This window comes from Erpetoichthys calabaricus, chromosome 7 (genome assembly GCF_900747795.2).
Source record: "Erpetoichthys calabaricus chromosome 7, fErpCal1.3, whole genome shotgun sequence".
NCBI classification, from domain to species: Eukaryota; Metazoa; Chordata; class Cladistia; order Polypteriformes; family Polypteridae; genus Erpetoichthys; species Erpetoichthys calabaricus.
This window is the reverse complement of record NC_041400.2, coordinates 27,175,218-27,198,344: the sequence shown is the minus strand read 5'-3', so window position 1 is coordinate 27,198,344 and position 23,127 is coordinate 27,175,218. Positions and strand designations below refer to the sequence as shown.

General features: G+C 36.1%; 1 protein-coding gene across 8 annotated transcripts in view; it reads left to right on the top strand.

Annotated features, from left to right (window-relative positions):
- The window catches only part of ptbp3 (polypyrimidine tract binding protein 3), a 135,019-nt gene that overhangs the window by 63,637 nt on the left and 48,255 nt on the right, over positions 1 to 23,127 (top strand). For 7 of the 8 annotated variants that reach the window (XM_051930207.1, XM_051930206.1, XM_028804902.2 and 4 more), the window contains one exon: positions 12,059 to 12,134. Coding sequence is in view for 5 of the 8 variants with exons in the window: in XM_028804902.2 (XP_028660735.1) it covers positions 12,059 to 12,134 (76 nt within the window). In the remaining 3 variants the exon portion in view is untranslated. Of the gene's footprint in view, positions 1 to 4,573; positions 4,596 to 12,058; positions 12,135 to 23,127 lie in introns of those variants that run through there. The other variant, XM_028804905.2, reaches the window with a different exon arrangement.

The window sequence follows — 23,127 nt, the reverse complement described above, 5'->3', positions numbered from 1 at the left end:
ACAATGATCCCAAACACACTGCCCGGGTAACGAAGGAGTGGCTTCGTAAGAAGCATTTCAAGGTCGTGGAGTGGCCTAGCCAGTCTCCAGATCTCAACCCCATAGAAAATCTTTGGAAGGAGTTGAAAGTCCGTGTTGCCCAGCGACAGCCCTAAAACATCACTGCTCTAGAGGAGATCTGCATGGAGGAGTGGGCCAAATTACCAGCAACAGTGTGTGAAAACCTTGTGAAGACTTACAGAAAACGTTTGACCTCTGTCATTGCCAACAAAGGGTATATAACAAAGTATTGAGATGAACTTTTGTTATTGACCAAATACATTTTTTCCACCATAATTTGCAAATAAATTCTTCAAAAATCAGACAATGTGATTTTCTGGATTTTTTTTTTCTCATTTTGTCTCTCATAGTTGAGGTATACCTATGATGACAATTACAGGCCTCTCTCATCTTTTTAAGTGGGAGAACTTGCACAATTGGTGGCTGACTAAATACTTTTTTTGCCCCACTGTATGTGTAACTTGTAGAATTTTAGAAATTCACAAGTCTTCCTGCTGTATCTTTAATTTTGACTATCCATCCATCCATTATCCAACCCGTTATATCCTAATTACAGGGTCACGGGGGATGGGGGTTTGTCTGCTGGAGCCAATCCCAGCCAACACAGGGCGCAAGGCAGGAAACAAACCCCAGGCCGGGCGCCAGCCCACCGCAGTAATTTTGACTAATTCAGGATTATTTTGAATGTCCAATAGGGAAATAAATTTGACTAACAGTTTAGTTGAAGGCTGTCTACATGGAGATTCATAAGGTATTGAATAACATTTATTATTTAAGAAGCAATATTTGATTATTTTATAATAATACTATTCACAAGATGGAATTGATGTTTTATAAACTTGATGCCATTACATTGTATTAAAACAAAGAGCTCACCCATAATATCAGTGGAATCTGAGGTGGCGATACATATGTTGTTCAGAATTTACCATAATTTAACTGAGTGCTGTGCTGTGAATTTTTTTTTAATAAAAAGAGCACTATTTTGTCCCACATCTTCCAAATATTAATGTTAACCATTCATTACTAATCAAGTATTTCTTATTAAATGTAATTCCATGCCTATGCATATGTTATGAAGTCACTGTGTAGACACCCTTCAAATAAAGTGTTATTGAAATTTGTCACATTATAATAATGTTCCGTATGCATGGTTATTTCTAAAAAAGCCACCACTTCAAATATATTGGTGCATGCTAATTCAATCAAAATAAAATCGATCCTGAATTGAATCTGGGCATTATGAGTTGGAATTGAATCGAATCAGGACATCACTGCTGATACACAGCTCTAATTAAGATACAATTAAAACAATACTTTACCCTAAAATGACATTTATTTGTCACTTATCCTGTGTAGTTTGTAGTGATGGCTGAGAAAAAAAAAATTTATCTCATGTTTTCATTCAGAGCGGAGATATCAAAGTTTATGCTAGAATAGTGGTCAAATGCTTGTTAGTGTCGGAGCACATTCCATTTACATTCACAAGAGCGTTTTCCAGAAGTGACTTGTTTAACAACATTTTAGCAGAAATACCTGTGTTTGGAACACTGTTAATGCACAACTGGATGACTTGACATATGGATTATGCAACATGAGTAACACAAGATTTTTTCCTTTCTGCATAAAACTATGATATCCCATTTTTTTCTCCACCATCACTACAAATTAAATAGACTAAATAACATATGCAAAATATATCATTTTTGGGTAGGAATTCTTACAGGGAGCAAACCCCATGGGGAAAATGGTTTAATCTATTAGGAACATAAAATAAGTGTTAAAAGGTTAAAAAAAAATGTGTATATATAATACAACTGCACTTTTCTCAGTACAGAATAAGAGAATGAAAAAAGAAGCTAATTACACAATGAGCTCACCTTTAGATAAAATAACTTGCTTATTGTGAAGTTGGTTGGAAGCCTCAGTGGTTCCTTTAAGACTGAAAAATACTGGTAGTGGGTAACACTGTAAACAGTGCAGTAAGCTTTGCTGTTATAAGGTAAATGTAAAATGTAATCACAAAATATAAAAAACTGCATAGTCTAGGTACTGATACTTTTAAATCAGAAAACTGTGTCAACCAGATGAATTAACTATATTATGTCTAAAGCAAGCAAGTTGATAGATTTTAGGTAGACTTACTAGGGAAAAAAACATTTTTCAACTACTAAATACAGGGTGAGTCAAAATTATGTTAACATTAATGGTAGTGCTATGTATATACTTATATACAATTTTGTGGACAGTTTATGTGCCACATATGGTATACATTGAACCCTCGTTTATCACAGTTAATCCGTTCCAGACTCTACCGCGATAAATGAATTTTCGCAAAGTAGGATTCTTTATTTATAAATCGAATATTTTCGCAGTTAGAGTATAGAAAACCTGTTTACGACCTTTTAAATACGTTTTTTAACATTATTAGAGCCCTCTAGACATGAAATAACACCCTTTAGTCACCATTACACTCGTATTACCCAATATATTAGACAAAATAAGAGAAAATAAGACCTATTAGATGTTACAAATATCATAGTATTATTATTGTACTGTACATTTAATTACACACACAGTTCTTACACACAACCACTAACCTATGAAGGCACGAGCTCAGTAGGAGAGTCTTCAGGTTGTAAGCTGGAGCGCTGATCGCACCCTCAGAGGACACACACAGTCCTGGGAAAACCCCTGAAACAGCTGACAGTCTACCTTCACATTGCTCCTTACCCTTCTTACTTGCGCTATAACGCGTGATAAACCTCTCACGCGGTACTCCGCTTACTTAAAAGTATTGTGCAGCGCCTCTCAGCTTTGGAATTGGTTGTTTTGTTTCTCTCTCTCTCTCTCTCAGACATTCTCTGCTCCTGGCGGAACTGTCATCTCTGACTTGTCAAGGAGTACGTTTAAACTTTTGAAAGGAGACAAATGTTTGTTTGCAGTGCTTTTAATAAAGTTCTTTATTTTCCACAATCTCCTGTGTCTCTGTGCAAATCTGTGACCCAAGCGTGACAAGGTGGTGTAGTATCTTCAGCAGGTGCGTCGCTGTCTTCTTCCGCTGAAGGAGTACTAGGAGTAGGCAGTGGGTGTCTGGGTGCGCGGCTGAAGAACATCTTGATAGGTAGTTGCTGGCGCTGTCTTGTCATATGCGTGAGGAGGCTTTTGTAGGGTATTGCCATCTTTGATCATATCCAAGAGTTTCACCTTCTCCTGGATGGTAAGCATCTTCCTCCGGCGCTTAATTTCATTGTCAGAAGGCTTAGAAAAAGCAGCACATTTAGGAGCCATCGCGGGGCTTAGATAAAAGTTCTCAGAAAGCGCATGCGTAGTGACGTAAGCATGTATGAGAAAAAAGCGCGATAGAGTGAAGCCGCGAAAGTCGAAGCGTGATATAGCGAGGGATCACTGTACATGTATTGAACATGATGGCGAACATAGACATTCCTATAAATCATCTTGCACATATGAAGTATGTTTTGTGAATAAATTGATTCTGCCATTCAAATGTTAACATAATTTTGACTCGCCCTGTATTATAATGCTGAGTCAGGTATACGTTAGAACAAAAATATGTCCCGTTATTTGACTAAATCTGCCGTGCCAACATTCTGAGAAGTCTTAAGTAGCATCGTCTTTGCAGCAACTATATTTGTTGTAAACTTCTAGACAACCCTTGGTTTTGTGCGTACATGTGTTTCCCACTTTTTAAAATCATTGTTTCATTCTTATACTATTTATAATACTATATAGACACAAAGTGTGTGCGTTTGTGCATTAGGGAGTTTTTCAGTTTAACTGAGAGCAATGTCTCATAAAGTGTCTTTCTCTTTTTCAGCATGCCCCCTGCTAGCCCTCCCTTTCCAGGCCCTCTAATTAGAGTGTAGTGTCTCTTTTGTTTTGTCGGCGCTATCTGGTTACCAGTGGAGGGGTGAGCTTCAATAATTGATACAGTAGACAAAGGAGCAGGCAAATGCAATCCTAGCTAGTAAGCCTGCATGCATACAGGACAGCTGTTCCCAACATAACCAAAGAACAGGCGTTTCTAGGGTGATTGCTAATCAACTTTTGAAAGCAGCAGCTTATTTTATTTATTTATTTATTTTTATCATCTTAACTGGGATGCTGGTGGTATAGCTTGGGCTCTTTCAGGCAGGGTATTGGGTTTCATGCTCCAGTGACAGCTTTGCTGGCTAAGGTTAATTTGTTTATCCACAACAGAAAAGGGTTTTTATAGCTTCCTCTGCAGTTGCCAAGCTCTGCCCCCCCCCCCTCTCTCTCTCCCTCCCTCTCCCTCCCTCCCTCTCTCTCTCTCTCTCTCTGCTGAAATCTTCCTCCTGCTGCCTTGTCTGTCTTCACTGTCACATCCACCCTTTTCTCGAGTTCCCTTCTTTTACTTTATCTTGGCCCTACATGGCCTCTATCTTATTTTCCTTACCTTATAATCTGGATTATTGTATTGCTGTGCTCCTCTCTGATAGTCTTCAAATCTGAAAAAGGCAACTCTAGCTTGATATGCTATTCAAGAGCAAAAGGTATTTGATGTCTGCTAATTTTGTAGAGAGAGTTTTTGAGTGAGTGTGTGTATCTATCTATCTATCTATCTTTATTTATTTATTTTTTTTTTTGTTTAAAATTTCTGAAAAGTGCACCAGGAATTATTTATTTAGTTATTAATGATGTACAATTTTGACTTCATATTACTTATATAGGCATTTTTAGAGAAGACAGTGTCAAGTTCTGGTAACTTTAATTCTACTGTTCTGATGATGGTTAACTTGTTGAATGTTGTGTGTTTCAGCCACAGGGACTGTGGACCACAACTGTTTCAAACCAATTTTGATTGCTCCCTTAGGATAAATGTAGGATTAAAATTAGTGCCTAATAATTTAAATGCAACCTGCAGCCTAATTAAGATTATGGAAGTGAAGCAAAATACATTTTAGCAAATGTTGATTGTCATTGTGCTAGTCTCTTTTTTCTTCTTTAAGAATAACAGCAGATGTACTCTGGTTTTACTTCCAGAATAGTGTTAGTTGGTTGATGAGTCTAAATTGGCTCACTATGTGTGTGAGTGATATACTAACACTTTATTCAGGGTCTGTTCATGACTTGGGTCTAATGCTATAGTGATCTTAGATTATTAGAAGATGTATTCCTGAAGATGTGACCATTTCATCATAGCTTTTACACCCGAGAGACCTAAAGAATGGAATTAGGTTGTCTTATTAAAATGTGGCATACGTGTAAATTGTGTGTCCAGCATTTTAACTTACTTAGCTATAGCTGCAACTGTTTGGTTAGCAGTTTATGCATTTTACAAATGTATTTTATACACTTTTTAAGATGCAGATTTTTGTCTTCAAGGCTAAAAAGACTCAGAAGGAACATCTAATAAAGTTTCTCCCCAAAGTTTTATTTGCACTTTAAACTCACAGCTGTAACTGAGCTAATTGTATATTTTTCTATAATGTATAATCTCTTCCTGGTCAGTCATGCAATTTAGTAATTTAAAACTAAAATGGAAAGCAGTGACATTTTTATTATTTTATAGCTGTTTTTACTCAAGGTAACTTTACATTATCGTCGTATATTAACATTTTTTACACTTTTTATGTAACTGTTTCACAGGTAGTTTGTTTAAGGCGTTAGCATTTCACTTTCAGCTCCTTTAAGTCTTTATCCACTTATTAAGTATTTAAGTCTTTTTATCAAATGTTCCTTCTGTATGTGGTAATGAAAATGGTTATTCGTTTCTTTTGCAAAATTTTGATTAAACTGAAGTGTACAGATAGTTCAGAAAATGTTTTTTTTATATATATTTATTTGGCATTGATAACTAATTTTATTTGGACTTAAGGTCTTTGCTGTCATTGTTCTGTTTTGGAATAATTGAATCTTGAATTGCCTACAGTAACATAACAGACTGCACTTTAAGTACTTACTGCATGGAGAAACCTTTGTACCTACTTGTTTGTGGACAACTGTGTCTGTCATTTGCACAGAGATCCTGGCAACCATATTTCAAAGGTCACAAAGTGGCACGTCCCCATCAATTAATATGTGTGTTTGTGTGTAGGTGTGGTTCACAGTTAAAACTACTGAGAATGAACATGAACTCATAATCTGTTTAACCTGTGTGTAAGTTAGAAAAGTCCAGTCCTCTCAGTTTAGGATTTGTCTATGTTTGCTATAGAGTTATTCGGTAGTACACACAAATGGCACTAATGGTGTTTAAAAATAACATTTCTGAAATTTAAAAAAAGCTCAAATTAATTATCTATTATTGTTCAAACCATACACTGTTTGTGTGAACAGAGCAACTAATTCCAACAAAATATAGTCTAATTTAGAAAATATTTTCAGAGTGCGATCATGTTCTTGCCCCTTGAATATGAAACATGATAAAACCCTGGCTTTGAACTGCTCTTCATTTAGCATTTTTCTAATTAAGCAGCTGCTTCCCTTTTTTATATTAACTTTGGCCTGTCTTTCTTTGAATTATGGAGTAGTTTGTGCATAATACAACTCTATTTTAAAATATTAATTTCAATGTTCCCCAGTATTCATGCACAAAAGAATAGTTTAATTGCTAATTCATATAGGTTGACATAGAAACAAAAGTACACAGATGTTTCACATTTCTTCCAATTCTGCAGGTTTTTAACGAATACAGAGATTGTGCCACTGAAGATATAAAATTCTTATTATAAATAAAGCTCTGGAATTAATAATTCATTTTAATACAGTATTTTTTCACAATGACCATCAAGAAGAAGCATTATTTATGTAGATTTGGGGTACCCAGCAGCTACGGACTGTTACTGTAAAATGATGTGATTTTTCTAGAACTACTGCCATACAGGACATATTTTCTAATTCTGGTTGGAAATGCAAGTATGTATTTCACTGTACTCTGCATGTGAAACTACAGTTACTACTATACTTGCAGTATTAGAATGCACATCTATATCTTTCACTTCAATATCTATGTTAACAATCCTCACCCATATGATAACTTCATGTAACCAGAAAAAGTCCTGCAGAGCTACTTCACTATCATCTTTCCTGTCATTCATGTCTCTGGTGACTCTTCCTATGAATTCAGTGGACGGATTGGGAGCGCATGGGGCATCATGAGGTCGCTGGAAAGGGGTGTGTGGCGCTCCCGATATCTATGCAAAAGGACGAAAGTCCAAGTCTTTAGGGTCCTGGCGCTTCCTGTCTTGCTATATGGTTGCGGGACATGGACGCTATCCAGTGACCAGAGACAAAGACTGGACTCCTTTGGTACTGTGTCTCTCTGGAAAATCTTTGAGTATCGGTGGTTTGACTATGTGTTGAATGAGCGGTTGCTTATGGAGACCTGAATGAGGCACATTACCTGCATTGTGAGGGATTGTCAGTTACTGCACTATGGCCATGTGTTTTGCGATTCCTAGAGGGTGATCTGGCTTTCAGGATCCTCATTGTTGAGGACCCGAGTGGCTGGACCAGGCCAGGGGGACGCTCATGTAACACCTGGCTACGGCAGATAGATAGTCATTTCTTGAGGGTGAGACTTGACTGCGTGTCTGCCTGGGGGATTGCCAACCAGGATTCTGAGCTGTTTCATCATGTAGTGGGTGCAGCAACATACTGTACCAGTGCATGCTTCCCAACCTGACCAGACCTGACCTTATTATTCTGTCATCTTTAATACCATATCAGTGAGGAAGAGTTTTGATATCTAATATTAGACAGAAAAGTAAAATATGCTCAAAGCTGTTTCTTAACAGCAATATTCTAGAATTATTGGGTGTGAGATTTCACCGTAGGCAGTTTCATGGTTCCAATGCGTGTTGATATAGACTGATGCTCTATATTCATAACAAAAAGTTTTTAGCACTGTTAACAACAAGTGGAAATAGTTAAGAATATGATCAGACTGAAATGTGCTTTTACCACCTTAGAAGGAAAGCAGATATATGATGTGGCCTAACTCAGACCTGTTACTGTTATGTGCAGAACAGGCATGGTAATCAATAAACAGAGTGCACATAGATATACTATTTAAAATGTTTTATGATGGTCAGCATTTTATTTATTTTTCCAAGCCTGAGCTATGTTTTTAATTACTTTCACAGTAACTGCCAATTCCAGTATTGGATTTTTAGTAAAGTTGCTGTTTTCCAATATCACTCATCTCTTCATAAACATCTGGGCACTTCAAAGCAGGCATTTCTTTACAAATCTGAATATCAATTATTTAAATAAACGAACAAACATTATTTGAAGAGAAAATATGTTGAGAAATTATTTACTTTGCAACATAATAGAAACTTTTAGCTAAAATATATTTAACTTTATCTGTTGTTAATGGTACAGAGATGTAAAAGTAATATACTTTATTTGCACTTTTAATTATTAGTCCACTATCTTATATATTAATAATAGGAGGAAACTGTGAAGCCATTATAAAATTGCAATCTAAATATATTTTGAATAAGTTGAAACAGTATTTTAAAATCTGGGAATTATGTCTTAATAAGAGTAAAACTGAAAATGAACACATTGCAATTCCCAGACCTGCTTTGTGCAATTCAGGTTGTTTCACAAAAATACTTCCTTTGCCAAATGTCCATCTTTAGGTCAGTACCACATGACCACTTGATCTCCAGGGTCTCAGGTCAAGTACATTCATCACTTCATACAGCACAAAATGTTCTAATTAAACATAGTAATACAAAATAAAGGAGACTGGGAAAACTAGGTCAAACAAAAACCCCAATACTTTAGAAAAATCATGATTGTGAAAAATTCCATTATCTATTAGATTGCAATCTAAATGCACATATGACCATTAATAAGAATTTGTGTTAAATTTCTTGAATGTGCTGAATTGTTAATATTAAATCAATGGAGCTCAAGTCTATTTGGAAGTCACCTGTACAAGATGTTATCTGGATGTGTGCTTTGGTGGTGCTTGTCTGTTATGTTCAGGGCTAAAGCTTTTAGTCCCATGTAGATAGCTCCAGAGTTTATTTTGTCTTTCACCTACTTTATTACTGTCAGTTCTCTCTTACTTTTGTCTCCCTTTGATGTCTTTTCTTATTATTTTTTATTATTAAAATAAATGCAACTTGCTTGATTGACCTATGTCCTTGAGACTAATCCAGGTGTGATAAGGAGACATAACAGAATATTGCTCTGTTTGTTTTTCTCCAGCTCTCTTTCTCATATCACATTATATAATTAGTCAATTTCCAAAGAATACAATGGTATGCTAATAATATGTTTATTAAATTTCAAAGCGTATATGAAATGCAATGTGCTTGTGTGATCCAACCCCTTACAAGAATCCCACTGTAGTGGAGTAAAAGATACTTTTCACGTTTGATTTTGTATATGTGTAAAGTAAAATATCAAGCTTGAGATATTGCAAAAGTTTATATATAATGTTTTCTCCTGTTTCTTTTAGTATAAAAATAATACTATTTTGGGATGAACATTTTATTTTATTCAATTTTTGTTAGAAATGCACAATATATCGGAAATTGTATTGCTATTAGCCTATGTTCATTAAAAATGACATCGAAAATGGTCAGTTGTGTACATTTAAACCAATACTGCCAACCGATATAATTCGGGCTTATCAACATTGTCTTTTCACTAAATAATTAAATGTTGGTTTCATTGTTCGGTGAGGCAGACATTAAGCTGCAGAAAAACATGCATGTAAGCACAGCCCCTTGCGCTCACACACACACACACACAAAAAAACAAAAAACGGGGTTCCCTAGTTTTGCTGACAGCAGCACTACGCATGTTGTTTACTCATTGGGCAGATATCGCTAGTAAAGTAACGTGTCAGTCATGTGGTCATATTTTTCTTTGAAAAATGTAGACAACATATTTGCTATCTGCTCTGCCTGCAAAAATGAGAGAATGCGAGGAGACTTTATAATTAAATCTTTCAATATCACAAATTTAATTACCCATCTGAAGAAACACAGTAACGAATTATACACGGAATTTTAGCAACTAATGCTACCAAAACAAAAGTTAAATCAAGTCGCTGTGGAAAAATATTGGAGGAATTTAATTTAGTGGGTACTTTAAAAAGGAGGTACAGGCTCACCTACATGGTAGAATGCAGGTTTAAGTTTTGTACCTTGTGAAAGATGCGTCTCCTGTGTCTAAACTGTAAAAGATTTTAAGGCAAGATCTACTCCAGTTTTAATGCACACATTACTAACAATCACCCTAAAATATACACCAGTCTCTCAGTATTTCAAGGCACACCTGTGTTAGAAAGTGTTTAATTGCGGAACAGCTTGCGCTGTATCTCTTAAAAGTCCATCCGCATCACACTTTACTGAAGTAAATAAAAAAAAAATATCGCCCATTGGTTATCGGTATTGGCAAAGATGGACAAAAACATATTGGTTATCGGTATCAGAATTTCCATATCGGTGCATCACTAATTTTGGCATTTTAAGACAGAGAATTGTGACAACAATGTAACAACCTACCCTAATAAATATGTAGAAACCCAATACTATTCTGCGCAGTTTCACTTTTATTTATATATTTCATGAGCAATAAATACACTTTATATGCATATTTTTTCATGAATATGAGCTTATATATTCATATATACTGTATAAACACTCTATATTGTTATATACCAAAATGTGTCAAAGGTAAAAATACTGTCAAATGTCCTGTAAGATAAAATAATCAACACTTTGAATCAGGAAAGGTTATAAACAGACATCCAAAGATTTAACAATGTTATTAGCCACTATTTAATCGCTGATTTAAAAAAAATGGAAAACAGTTGTTCTTTGAATACCAAGCCATGATGTAGTTGACTAATAAGAATTTAAAAGTAAAAATGGTACAAGATGCAAAGAAAATACTTGTACTCAAATACAAAGAATGTTGAGTGTCAGTTTCAGCCCATATAGTAAGGAAATGCATAAAAAAGAACTAGGTGGTTTGGTACAGCAATAAAAGGCCTCTTTTTCACTGGCAGCACAGAGTAGCCCACTTGGAATATATCAAATGCCATCCACAGAAATCTTAGGACTTCTGGGATAAAATATTGTGGAATGATGAGAGGAAAAAATGAACTTCTCCAGTGGCAACCATAAACTCTACATTTGAACAGGAGTCAAAAAAGTTTTATAAAGAAAAACACACCATCCTTATTGTGACACTTGGGAAGTTGAACTCTGCTGTTACCATGGTGTGTGACCTACAGCAGAACAGGACGTTTGGTCAAAATCGACAGCAAGATGAATGCATGCATCAGCCTGAAAGCTATGCATAGAGGTGACGTTAGACTTTCAGACATGGTAAAAATCCAAAGCACAAGTCCAAATTCACCCTTCATTGGCTGCAGTGGAAGAAATTGAAGGACTTGAAATGGCCCTCACAGCTCCTGGACCTCCGTATTATTAAGCCACTGTGGAGAGCCGTGCAGTATGTGCAATGCAACCAAGGAATTAACATGAACTGGAGGCTTTTTGTCAAGAAGAGCTGGCAGCTTTACTACCTGAGAAGGTAAAGGGCCTCATTGACAACTAAATAAAAGGCAGCAAGCAGCCATTGGGGCTCAAGGAGGCAACCTATGATATTAAGGACCACGGGTGTGTAAACTTTTGTGAATGGTCATCTGTGCTGTTTCAGTTAGAATTTTATAATAAATACATAATTCTGTGATGATAAATAGATTCATTTGAGTACACCGGCTGAATTTTCAAATGTTACTTGCAGATGGTAACACTTCATTATCTGTGTCCTGATGCTTGAATCTTGTTGCTTATTGTCAGCATCAGTTCCCTGATGAAATTTTAAGAATAATACATTTGCAACACAACACATAAATAAGTGATGTTACAGGTAAACTGTAAGGGTACCAGAAATATTTTATTAACCAAGAGTAACTAATTTTAATGCGTTCTATTTGTAATAGCAGGTATCAGTAAAATAGTCTCTCTTTGTTTTACAGCGCGGATCTGACGAGCTTCTTTCTTCTGGATTTGCTAACGGCCATTCTACCATGAACAGTTCTACTCCTTCTGCAGGTACTATATTTGTTTTTGAACTAGTGAGAATGTACAATTATGTTTGCAATATTTTTTATAGTGAATGACAAATTAGTTGTTTGTTACAGAGGTTAATCTGGTGTACATGAAGGAAACAAAAAAGTGTTGTCCTAGGATTAGGCATTTAGTGCTTTCCACGTTACTAGATGTTTTAATCTGGCGTTGATTTTTTTGTGGCTTTCTTTCATTTATAGTTATTGTCTTATTCCATCATCAGATAAAGTAAGTTATTTTACTGAAATGTATAAATGAATGAAAAAAGGAAATGCCTAAGTGCATTTTCTAAATATCGTATGCTAGTAATACAACAAAACAAGAATAGATGAAAACTAGTGAAAACCATTTGAATATTAGAATTCAAACTAAATCTGTGTATAGTTAAGTCTCCCTTAGGAAAAATTCTGCTCTTCCACTGTGCATAAACAGAGACATTTCAGCTGATTTCCAGGAGGATTCTGTGTCAAACATTTTATTAGGCCGTAAGCTTCATTTTGAAGAGGATTCCAAAATCGAGAAGATTCTTGTGTTACCTATTTTTCCTTGATAATATATGGTTATTGTATCTAACTACATTACAGTAATTTTGAAAATACTAGCAGAAGTGTTTTGTAACAGTTGTATGTATTAGATTCATTCTGTTTTGTTTCATTTTTGGTGTAAGAATGTGTAACTTTAATATACAGATTTTCAGATTTTTACACTGTCAAAACAGTTCTGAGCACAGTCAAAATCTGATTTTACATACCCAGTTTTGTGTTCTTAGGGTGAGTCTTGGTATTGAAGTGAAGTGTTTGATAGTCCATCAAAGGTCTACTGATAATCTCTTAAAGTGAACTGAGTATAGATATAGCAGAATCTTGGACTACATTATTTGCATTGATACTTTAAATTTTTTAGCAAAAATACAAAAAAAAAGTAAAATTCCCATCATCATCACAACAAACAGAATGATTTGACTTAACAGCAAGACCACAGCATATCTACATGTACTTTCCTGTCCATTGAAAGAAATAAAAAGAAAACTTTTTATTTGGGATGAATATCCAGTCAGATTGTGCTTCTAAGACATGTGCTGCCAAACAGTACTTACAATTGTCTGCCTTTCAGCCGATTGTGCTATCAGTTCTTGCTTAGCATATTTAGCTGTATTTCCTGGTACATAATTGCCATTACACTAGGCCAGAAATGCAAACTGATTGAAAGTGGTTGGGCTTGAAACAAGCTGAAAAAAAATGAGTTGGAGAGAGATTTGTTGTTCAGTGCATTGCCACCATTTCCTATTTATTTTAAATCACATCTACAAGTTTGTAGTATGTTGAACCATTCACAATTTGTCTATAATATTAGTTGTATAGGATACCATTTAGAAAACAGCAGTTGTATTAAAAAATGAAGGCGACTCATATCTATATATGTTGGAAATACAGTAATCCTTGGCAGGTACCAAAAACCCTCTCTGCTATTAGATGAAGCCAGAAAGCCAGCATTAACCCCCTTACATTACTGGTCAATGCAGAGAATAAATAAAAACTCATATTTGCCAAATTTGGACAGTACCCATGAGAATCTGGCAGCTGGAAGGAACATGAGAAATTCTTTTATAAGCAATTCAAAATTGCAGAGTAAAGTTGTTTTTCCCCAAATGCACCTAAATCACAGAACCAAATACTTTATTTTTTAAAGTTGAAGATAAATTAGGCAGATTGCAGGGGTATTCGAACAGGCAGCAGAGCAGTATGGTATGCGTGATCTTCAAACCAGGACGTCATAGCTGCCGCAACGTCTTTTCTTCAAAACTTGGTACATGAAATAATCTGAGGTAGCCAGGTCAGAACTGTAGAGTGGATGGTTCAGCTGCTGAAACCCACATTCTCAGATGTGATTGACATGACATGTGAACTAGCGAATTGTCATAAAGAAGCAGCATGCCTTCTGTGAGTTTTCCTCGTCTTTTCTTCTTGATTGACTCCTGCAAAGTGCTCATTGTGTTGGCATAACTCCCCCCAGTTATGGTTGTCTTGTGAGGCGTGAACAGCAGAAGCAAAAGTCCTTCAATTTACCAGAAGACAGTTGCCATGACTTGGCCTGCAGATGTTTCTGTCTTGAATTTTTTTTTGGGAGTGGGGAATGACTTGTGATTCCACTGCATTGACTCCATTTTCGATTCAGGATCTCTGTGAAATACCCAAGTCTCATCTCCAATCACCAAATGATGAAAAAATTCACTTGGTCTTCATAGAACATCTCCCAAGTTATCCTGACTGCCTTGTGGCCTTCTGACATGGCATCAGCATTCTTGGAACCCATCTTGCAATGATCTTTGACATGCCAAACTTTTCATGAATTATTTTCCAGACTGTACCTGCCGAGATGCCTGTTTCTTCAGCTATTCAGGAAACCTTAATTCGTCTGTCTGACAAAATGAAATACTCAACTTTCTTGCACATTTCTGTGGAAGTTGACTCCACAGGCCATCCAGTGTGAGGGTCATCTTCAATGGACTCTCTACCCCACTTAAACTGCTTGCTCCAAAATTTAACTTTATAGGATGATGGAGCAGACTCACCATAAACTGCAGTTATGCATTCATGGAACTCCTTGGCTTTTTCCCTTTTGTAAGAAATTTTATAACTGAGCATTGCTCCAAATCTAGCATTTCCTTACTTGATTTGCATGAGGATCCTCCTGACATCCTGTCTCTTGGAATGTTAGACTCGCACAGAGCCACAACTGTGCAAGAGTAACCTGGAGACAAGTCACAACATACCCAGACCTGTTTCAACAGGCCTGCTACTTTCATTCTTACTCGGGTAGATAAATTATTGAACCCCCCTCGTATGATGTTAGTGTATCACTAATTTCACGTTATTGTATCCTTTTTTTTTTTTTGGTTTTTCTGTGTGAATTGTGAGAGTGGCATACTCGATATTTGCAATGTAAAGATGTAAACTGTTTAGTTTTTTGCAGTATGTCCGTTGGTTTGGTTCAAATTACTAGTGGCACAGGAATCAGTTCAAAAACAAAAGGCAGCTTAAAAGATGAAATCATACTGATAGTATGTGCTTTACGACACTACTCATGCCATAGGTACAAGTGAAAGCACCCTAAATTTGAACTGGTAGGCCCGGAAAGGCGTGTAAGACACACATTTTAGAGAAAGCGTGCAATAGCCAACTTAAATTTTTTTTAGAAACACACACAGAATCTGCAGTACACAGTTCATATGTCATATAATATGTTCAGCACAAATTCAGATAACACTAATCAACATATTTATCTTCAGCTTGATCAAATGTTTTTCAAAATTACACAGCTCTTGTTGTCAATGTCAGTCCTTGGGACCTGATGAGCCTGCATCAATATCATTGTAATACATAATTTGCATAAGAGCGTGAAGCCCCTACTGTACATCCTCTTTGTGCCACATGTTTAATTACCTCAAAACAAATGAACTAAGCTCTAATGTACATGACATTTCAACACGTTTGCAGTATGTGTTCTGTGTACAGCGTTGCCCTCCCTTAAAACAAGATCAGTTATCATATCTGTGAATGGAACTGCTTGTGTGACTTGCTGCCCTGCAAACACAGCTGTAACTGATTAATGTGACAAGGCATGGTCTTTGTCCAAGTCACCCAGTTTTGAAAACTGCATATTATTTGACAAGGTGCACACTGGAAAATCAATAACCCAAGGTTTCTGCCAGTGTTTTTGTTGCTTGTACACAATAAAATATCACAAAGTTATTAATTGAAATACAAAACAATTTCAATCAATTGTGCTGAACTTTGCCCTTCACAGAGATTAAACTAGATAGATAGATAGATAGACACTTTATTAATCCCAAGGGGAAAGTCACATTAACTAAATTACATACTGCAATTTCAATATACTTCATATTTTTCTTTTCAGCTCAAACTTGGCCACAATAATACTAAACCAATAAGTGGGTCAGGATTATAAGCAGCTTGTAAATTCTTCTAAAAATGCACAAACTGCAAACAATAGTTTTAAACATTTTTAGGAATTGTATTTAAAACAGAAAAAACACACTGAAACTATGCTATCCATAGGTCAGATAATCCACTCACAATGTTAACTGTATAACTAAAACCTTTTTATTGTTACTTATTTTTTCAAGGAAAGGAGGCATTGGGGGGAGGGGGTGCCAGAGGTCTTTATTTGCTGAATGTGTAGAAGGTGGGTTTGTTCTCACATCAGTGAATTACATCTCAGCTCAGGTAACAGTCTTGCACCACTCTCAGTACAAAGCTTTGAAACATTTATTGTAAAATACACTAACTATATAAATAGAAGGTGCATTTTACATAAACAGACAAATAAAATTTGTAAGGTTATATTGTAAAAAATGTTGACTATAAATTGGGGTACGCTTCGCGAGAACGCCTTTGGAGTATTGTGTGCAGTTTTGGCCTCTACACTACAAGAAGGACAAAGCAGCACTTGAAGCTGTGCAGAAGACAGCAACAAAGTGCATCCCAGGACTTGAGGACATGTCCCAAAGATGCAAAGAATTGGACTTGAGGACATGTTGTTGAAGCAGAAATATTGACGACCTTTAAGAAGTATCAGAATGAGATATTGTGACCAGCTCTTTTTTATGTCAAATGTGTTATTCCTTGACTGCCTGCTTATGCTGGCAGTACTTACCTGTTGCCCTCCAGCTGCTTTTTTCATTTATTTTAAGGCAAACAATAACCAATGCTTCATGTACGTTTTTTAAAATGTTATACTGTATTATTTAACATAGTAGTTTCCAGATTACTACACACTCATTTTGCAGATTTATCCTAAATTACCTTAAGAAAAGGCGTCTGCTAAATATTTACAATGATGGTGAAGTACTTGAAGATCATCACAATGCAGTATTTAATACATTAGGTTGCTTCATTTCTAAAATATTTAAAGCCTCACCAGTGCCTCTATTTTTATATTGTTAAAGAGAGAACATTACGTCTTTTTGCATCTAGAAACTAAAAAAAGCATAGCGGTTGAGAAAAATTGATTGAGTGCATTTGTAATGTCTGTGGGACCACAAGTGATTTTGTCTGGGTTTACTATGTGCATTACAGAAAAAAGGTGCAGTGCAAAGTGTGTCTTGTTCCACCTTCTCATTGATTACATTCTTTTGCTTACATATAATGACATTTCTCTGGAGTGGCAAGTGTTACTGTCATTTCACACTTACAGTTTTCACTTTGCACATTGTATTCACAAAAGTAACATTAATTACAAAATTATTTCATGTTTAAAAATGGCACAGTTAAAACATAAATGTAGTCCTCAGAATTTTTAACCCATGTTCGAATATATTCTGATATGTGGTATATTTATTTTTAATACAAATATTCCAGTCTGATTTTTTGGCTGACTAGACAGATGTAGTGTTTTCATTGCCATTTTAAAATAATTAATCTACTTCCTAGTGATGAAGCACTCAGAATGTGCGTCTTCATATTAGTTAAGTACTTGGGTCATTTCCAGATTATACACAAATTTCAGTATTTTAGCTCACTTTGTTTTCCAAGTTGTCACAAGTGGCCATTTTGTTTTGTTCTGTTGTAGAGAAGACCTACCTGTTTTAGTTGCTCCCAATCCTAGCTGATATGGGCTCCAGTTTCACCGCTGCCTTGGGTGGGATGATGTAGGTTTGGATTATGAATGGATGGGTAATTACAATAGCTTGCTTTTTTGCTATTATTTGAAAACTATAGCTCTATCAAATTGGAGCCAGGATATCTTTATTGTGCTAAAGAACTATTTTTTCTGTGTAATTGCTTAGGCATTCTAGTATAGTTCTTTAATGCTATGCCAGTAGATTACAGAAAAAGTGTGCTTTGTCAATAAACAGTCTGGTGCGTACAGCTTTTGTAACCCTATTTTCACAGGTGTATGCAGCTTAACTTTGACTGAATATGGTCAGCCCTTTCTGAATGAGTTCAAGAGATGACACAGTAATTCATATTTACATCACTGTACAATTCTAAAAGGAACTGTTTACTTAAACTTAATTGTTTTACTTCCTTCTCTTGCCATCACTTTAGCATTCTACACTGTTTTAGTATTATATCCATATTAGTATTGCAAAATGGGTAATGCACACATTTTTGTTGCCATATTGAGAGTAGAAAGTTAACGCCAAGAGGAGATGTATGCACCTGAGCTTATCTGTATTTAGAGTATAATAATGATTAAATACATGTAATTATGTTGAATTTATGAGATGTCCCTGCCAGGATTTTATATTCAGTGATTATAACTACAGGCTAGTTCAGCTCAACAGTATTTCGGTAATTTTCTAGGACAAACGTTTTTTCTCGCACTGCCTCAACACTTTTAATTACTTTGTTTACTTGACCATTCCACAACGTCTTCAGCTGTTGTTGTAGACATATGACTTGTGATTGTTGTCTGTCTCTTTGACCCAATTACATTTCAGCTTCAGGTAATAAACAGATGGTCTGACATTCTTCAGTAGAAAAGCCTAGTAGAAACATAATTTATGTTCAGTGATACCAAGATGTCTAGGACTTGAAGGAATTAACTATCCTCCAAACAAAAACGCAACCAATACTAGGTATTGTGTTTGGTTTTCACCAGGTACAGCAGGAGGGATATAGTCTAAAAAGCATCAGAATGTTTGTCCCTTTATGATAATAGTTTTATGCATTATTACATTTGTACAGATTTTTGAATTTTGGAGTTACAGACACTTAAATTACAGTCAGTGAGAGAGGCTTGCAGATAAATATGTCATAATCTTGAAGAATGAGTTTCTCACTTGTTGGATTCTCTGTTTTTTGAAGGCCATTTATATTCATATTTTAGAAGTATGTTAAGTTTGATATGGCTTTGTTAGGATTTTTTGTATTAGGTAGAGCTGCTGGCCAAGCAAATTTTTTGCTATTGCTACTTATTCTTCTGCCAAGGGGATGCCCTACAATAAGCCGTGCTATGGATGTTAACACTTTTTTTGTGTACCAGTGGGTCTGAACTTTTATGGCCTCAGTACTCACCTTTACCTATTAACGTTCATTGATGACTCCATCAGGCTTCCCACATGCAAATAGAAGAGTGGATGGAGAGTTGGGTTTGGGTGGGGGGGTTTGTGGTTCCTTTTGGGGAAAGAAATATGATCACAATCATAATGAACTAAATTATATAATTAAACAAGCATGATTAAGTAAGAGAAATTACATCAAAGAATGCTGTCGATTTGAGTAGGTCAGTTTTTTGCTTGTGACCCAAGACTGGTGACCTGTGACACACCTTTTCTTTAAGAAACACTAGTGTAATGAATGTAGGGTGTATACAAATACACAAAGTCACTGGTTAGTATTGTTCAACAAGATCACATTTTTATTAAGTATGCTCACCCTATAGCAATTTAATCTTTTAATCAAACTCAAAACAGTCAGAATGTACGGTAGAATTCAGAATTTTCCATATTTCTGCAAAAATATGACTTAAAACGTCACCCGATTTTCTAATGAGACAAAAATATCATACTTGATCATTTATTTATTGAGGAAATTCACCCAGTATTTCATATGTGGGAGTGGCAAAATTATGTGATCCTAGCAGGTAATTTGAAGGTAAGATTAGAGTCAGGTGTTGTCAATCAATGTGACAATCCATGTGTGAATGGGTACCCTGTTTATATTAAAAGAACAGGGTTCTGTCCTTAGAAAAAGAATTGTTGATGTTCATTGTGCTGCGAAAGGCTACAAAACCATCTCTAAAGAGTTTGGACTGTACCAGTCTACAGTTACAGATTGTGTTAAAATGGAGGAAGCTTAAGACTATTGTTGTTCTCCCCAAGAGTGGTCGATCAACAAAGGTCACTCCAAGGGCAAGGTGTGTGATTGTCCGCAAGGTCACAAAAAAACCACGGGTAACTTCTAAGCAAAGCCTTTCTCTCATTGGTTAACGTTCATGACTCCACCATCAGGAGAACATTGAACAACAGTGATGGGTTGCAAGGAGAAAGCCACTTCTTTCCAGAAAAAAAAAACCTCACTTCCTGTCAGCAGTTTGTTGAAGAGCATGTGAACAAGCCTGAAAGATTTTGGAGTAATGTTTTATGGACAGATGAGACCAAAATAGAACTTTTTGGTTCAAATGAGAAGAGTTATCTTTGGAGAAAGAAAAACACTGCATTCCAGTATGAGAACCTCATTCCCTCTGTGAAACATGGTGGCGGTAGTATCATGTTTTTGGGCCTGTTTTGCTGCATCTGGGCCAGGGCAGCTTGCCATTAAGGACGGGAAAACGAATTGTGAATTATACCAGCGAATTCTAAAAGAAAATGTCAGGACCTCTGTCTGTGGACTACATCTCAAGAGAAACTGGATCATGCAAAGACAGTGACCCAAACACAAAAGTCATTCAATGAAAGAGTGATTGAAGGAAAATAAAATAAAGGTTTTGGAATGATCAAGTCAAATTCCTGAACAATGCAAATGTTGCGGGTGGACCTGAGGCATGCAGTTCATTTGAAATAACCCACCAACATCCTTATGTTGAGGCAATTCCTTATGGAGGAATGGGATAAAATTCCTCCCAGCCGATGTGCAGGACTGATCAAGACCTACTGGAAATGTATAGTTGCAGTTGTTGCTGCAAAAGGGGATTACACTGTACTAAAAGCAAAGGTTCAACATACCTTTGCCACTCGCAGATTTGTGACATTGGACCATTTTCCTCAATAAATAAATGATCATGTATGTTATTTTGTCTCATTTATTCAATTGTGTTCTCTTCACCTACGTTTAGGACAAGTGTGTAAATCTGGCAACGTTCTAAATCTCATTTATGAAGGAATATGGAAAATTCTGAAGGGTTCGCTTAACTTTCAAACACCACTGTATTTGTTTGGCTATGGAGTCGGAAAGGAGCACAACATTGTCAGGCGGTACTTACAGTAGTGTGTTCCAAAGTTCTTGCACAGTACAGTAGTTGGTGTCAGATCATCAACTTCGAACAGCTTTTTACCATTCACAAAGATGTTTAATATGATTTTTTTCTTTTCAGGAGAGGCCACTGTTTTGGAGTGAATTTACCCCAAATATAATGGAATTTATAGCTTGCTGTTATGTTTATTTTGTTGTTCTGCTCCTTGAACCTTTCAGGACTTTCTAGCATTCTGTCATGGTTCATTGTATGATAAAGGTCCATTTGCAGATTGGCACACTGTCCACAAAGTTTAAATATCTCATTGCATTCAGACTACCTCTAGTCATACCAAAGACTCAACAAATGCTATTAAGAATGCCTGACACCCTTGCATCTGCACCATCAGACTACATTTTTATTCTCCAAACTCTTCAGAGCTTCCTTATATTATGATTCACTCATCAGTGTCATTGAGCAGGAAGTATAATTTATTACACCAGGCAGTGATTTTTCCACTGTCAGAAGTGTTAAAGATTGTTGTTCCTTTCCATACTCTACTGCATGATCTTATTTTTTGCTGACAGGAGCTGAACTTGTTTGGGTGATCACCTGTCGCATTCCATCGCTGGTAAGGTGTAGTGTTGTATGCATTCAGTTATGTCTCTGTTAACAATATTTTACATGACTCTGTACAAGTTTTTTGAGCCTTCTTAACGATGCTCTATTTTTAACCACATTACATTTATCGATTGGATGTTTTTTTTGGCTTGTTCCCCTCTCTCAGCATACCCATGATAGCATTATGCATGAACACCCCACCAGAACTGCTGTTCCTGATACATTCATGCAAATGTGTTTAATATCTACAGTGTTTGTTTTAGATAGTAATGATACTGTCACTAACTGAGCAGTAAATTGCATGGGAACGACACCTAACATTGTGGCCACTCAGTTTGTTTAACAGTGTACAAAAAATTAATTTGTGCTCACTCGTCCAAGGGCAGTTTTTATCTGATCAGCCATTTACAGATAAGTGAAATTGTTGGAGAATTTGGTCATAGAGTAGTGCTTTTCAAACGTTTTCCCCGCTTTTTCCCCATGAAAGTGTCTTCGCCAGACACAGCAGTTAGAGCTCAAGGGGTTATGGATTGAGCATGATGGTTGGACACACTAATTTTTTTTAAAAAACAGCAACTGTACGACCCACCAGTGGCTGCCTGAGACCCAAAAGTGGGTCATGACCCAGTGGTTTAGAAACACTGTCAGAGGGTTTAGGCTAGTGGTAACAGAAGTGTCCTGGTTGGTAATCATTAGTGAGGCAGAGGCAGTGCAGAAAACTCATAATTTCTTGATTGGGTTATTTATATGTTTGAGTGGTTAGCTTATACCATTCATTAGTGATAAACAGCAACTGTTGTAAATCTTTTATTTTTTACCCCTGAAGTCAATTTTGTTGTTATTTTCTACTTTTGTCTCTTTATGATTAGAATGTTTTTACATTATTTTATGACATTACACCACTTTGTGTTTACGCAGTCTTGCGAGACTTTGTTACCGAGAATGTCCGCACAAATTGTCATCATTACTAGCACAATTTAAGGGGGAGGGCACATGCACCAGTATCTGGATAAAATTCTAAAATCAAAGTAGTGATTCATGGTAGAAAATTAGGAAAAGTTTATAAAGGCTGTTCAGTGTTTTTTGGCTGATTTTTGGTGAATGTTTCGCTCTTTAACAAAAGTGTTATTCATCCTCCTGGTTTTGACTCTGCCTGATTTTTTCACTACCCTTTGTTTTCCCCTTTTTGTCCATTTTCTGCTCCACAATTCATTTTCTCCTGAGCTATTTAAGCTTTGTTCATAACAGTGATAAGGAGGAAATCCTTAAAGACTACCACAGTGGAACGTCTAGTACATTCAGTTATTTCATTTGTAAAGCATGTAAAGACTCATGGGGCCTCAGTTCATATATAAGAGCCTACTTCGTGAAGCATACACAGGGTAAATCGGTAAAATTCACAGTTTTTGACAGCAAGATAAAATGTCAGAGAGTGTTT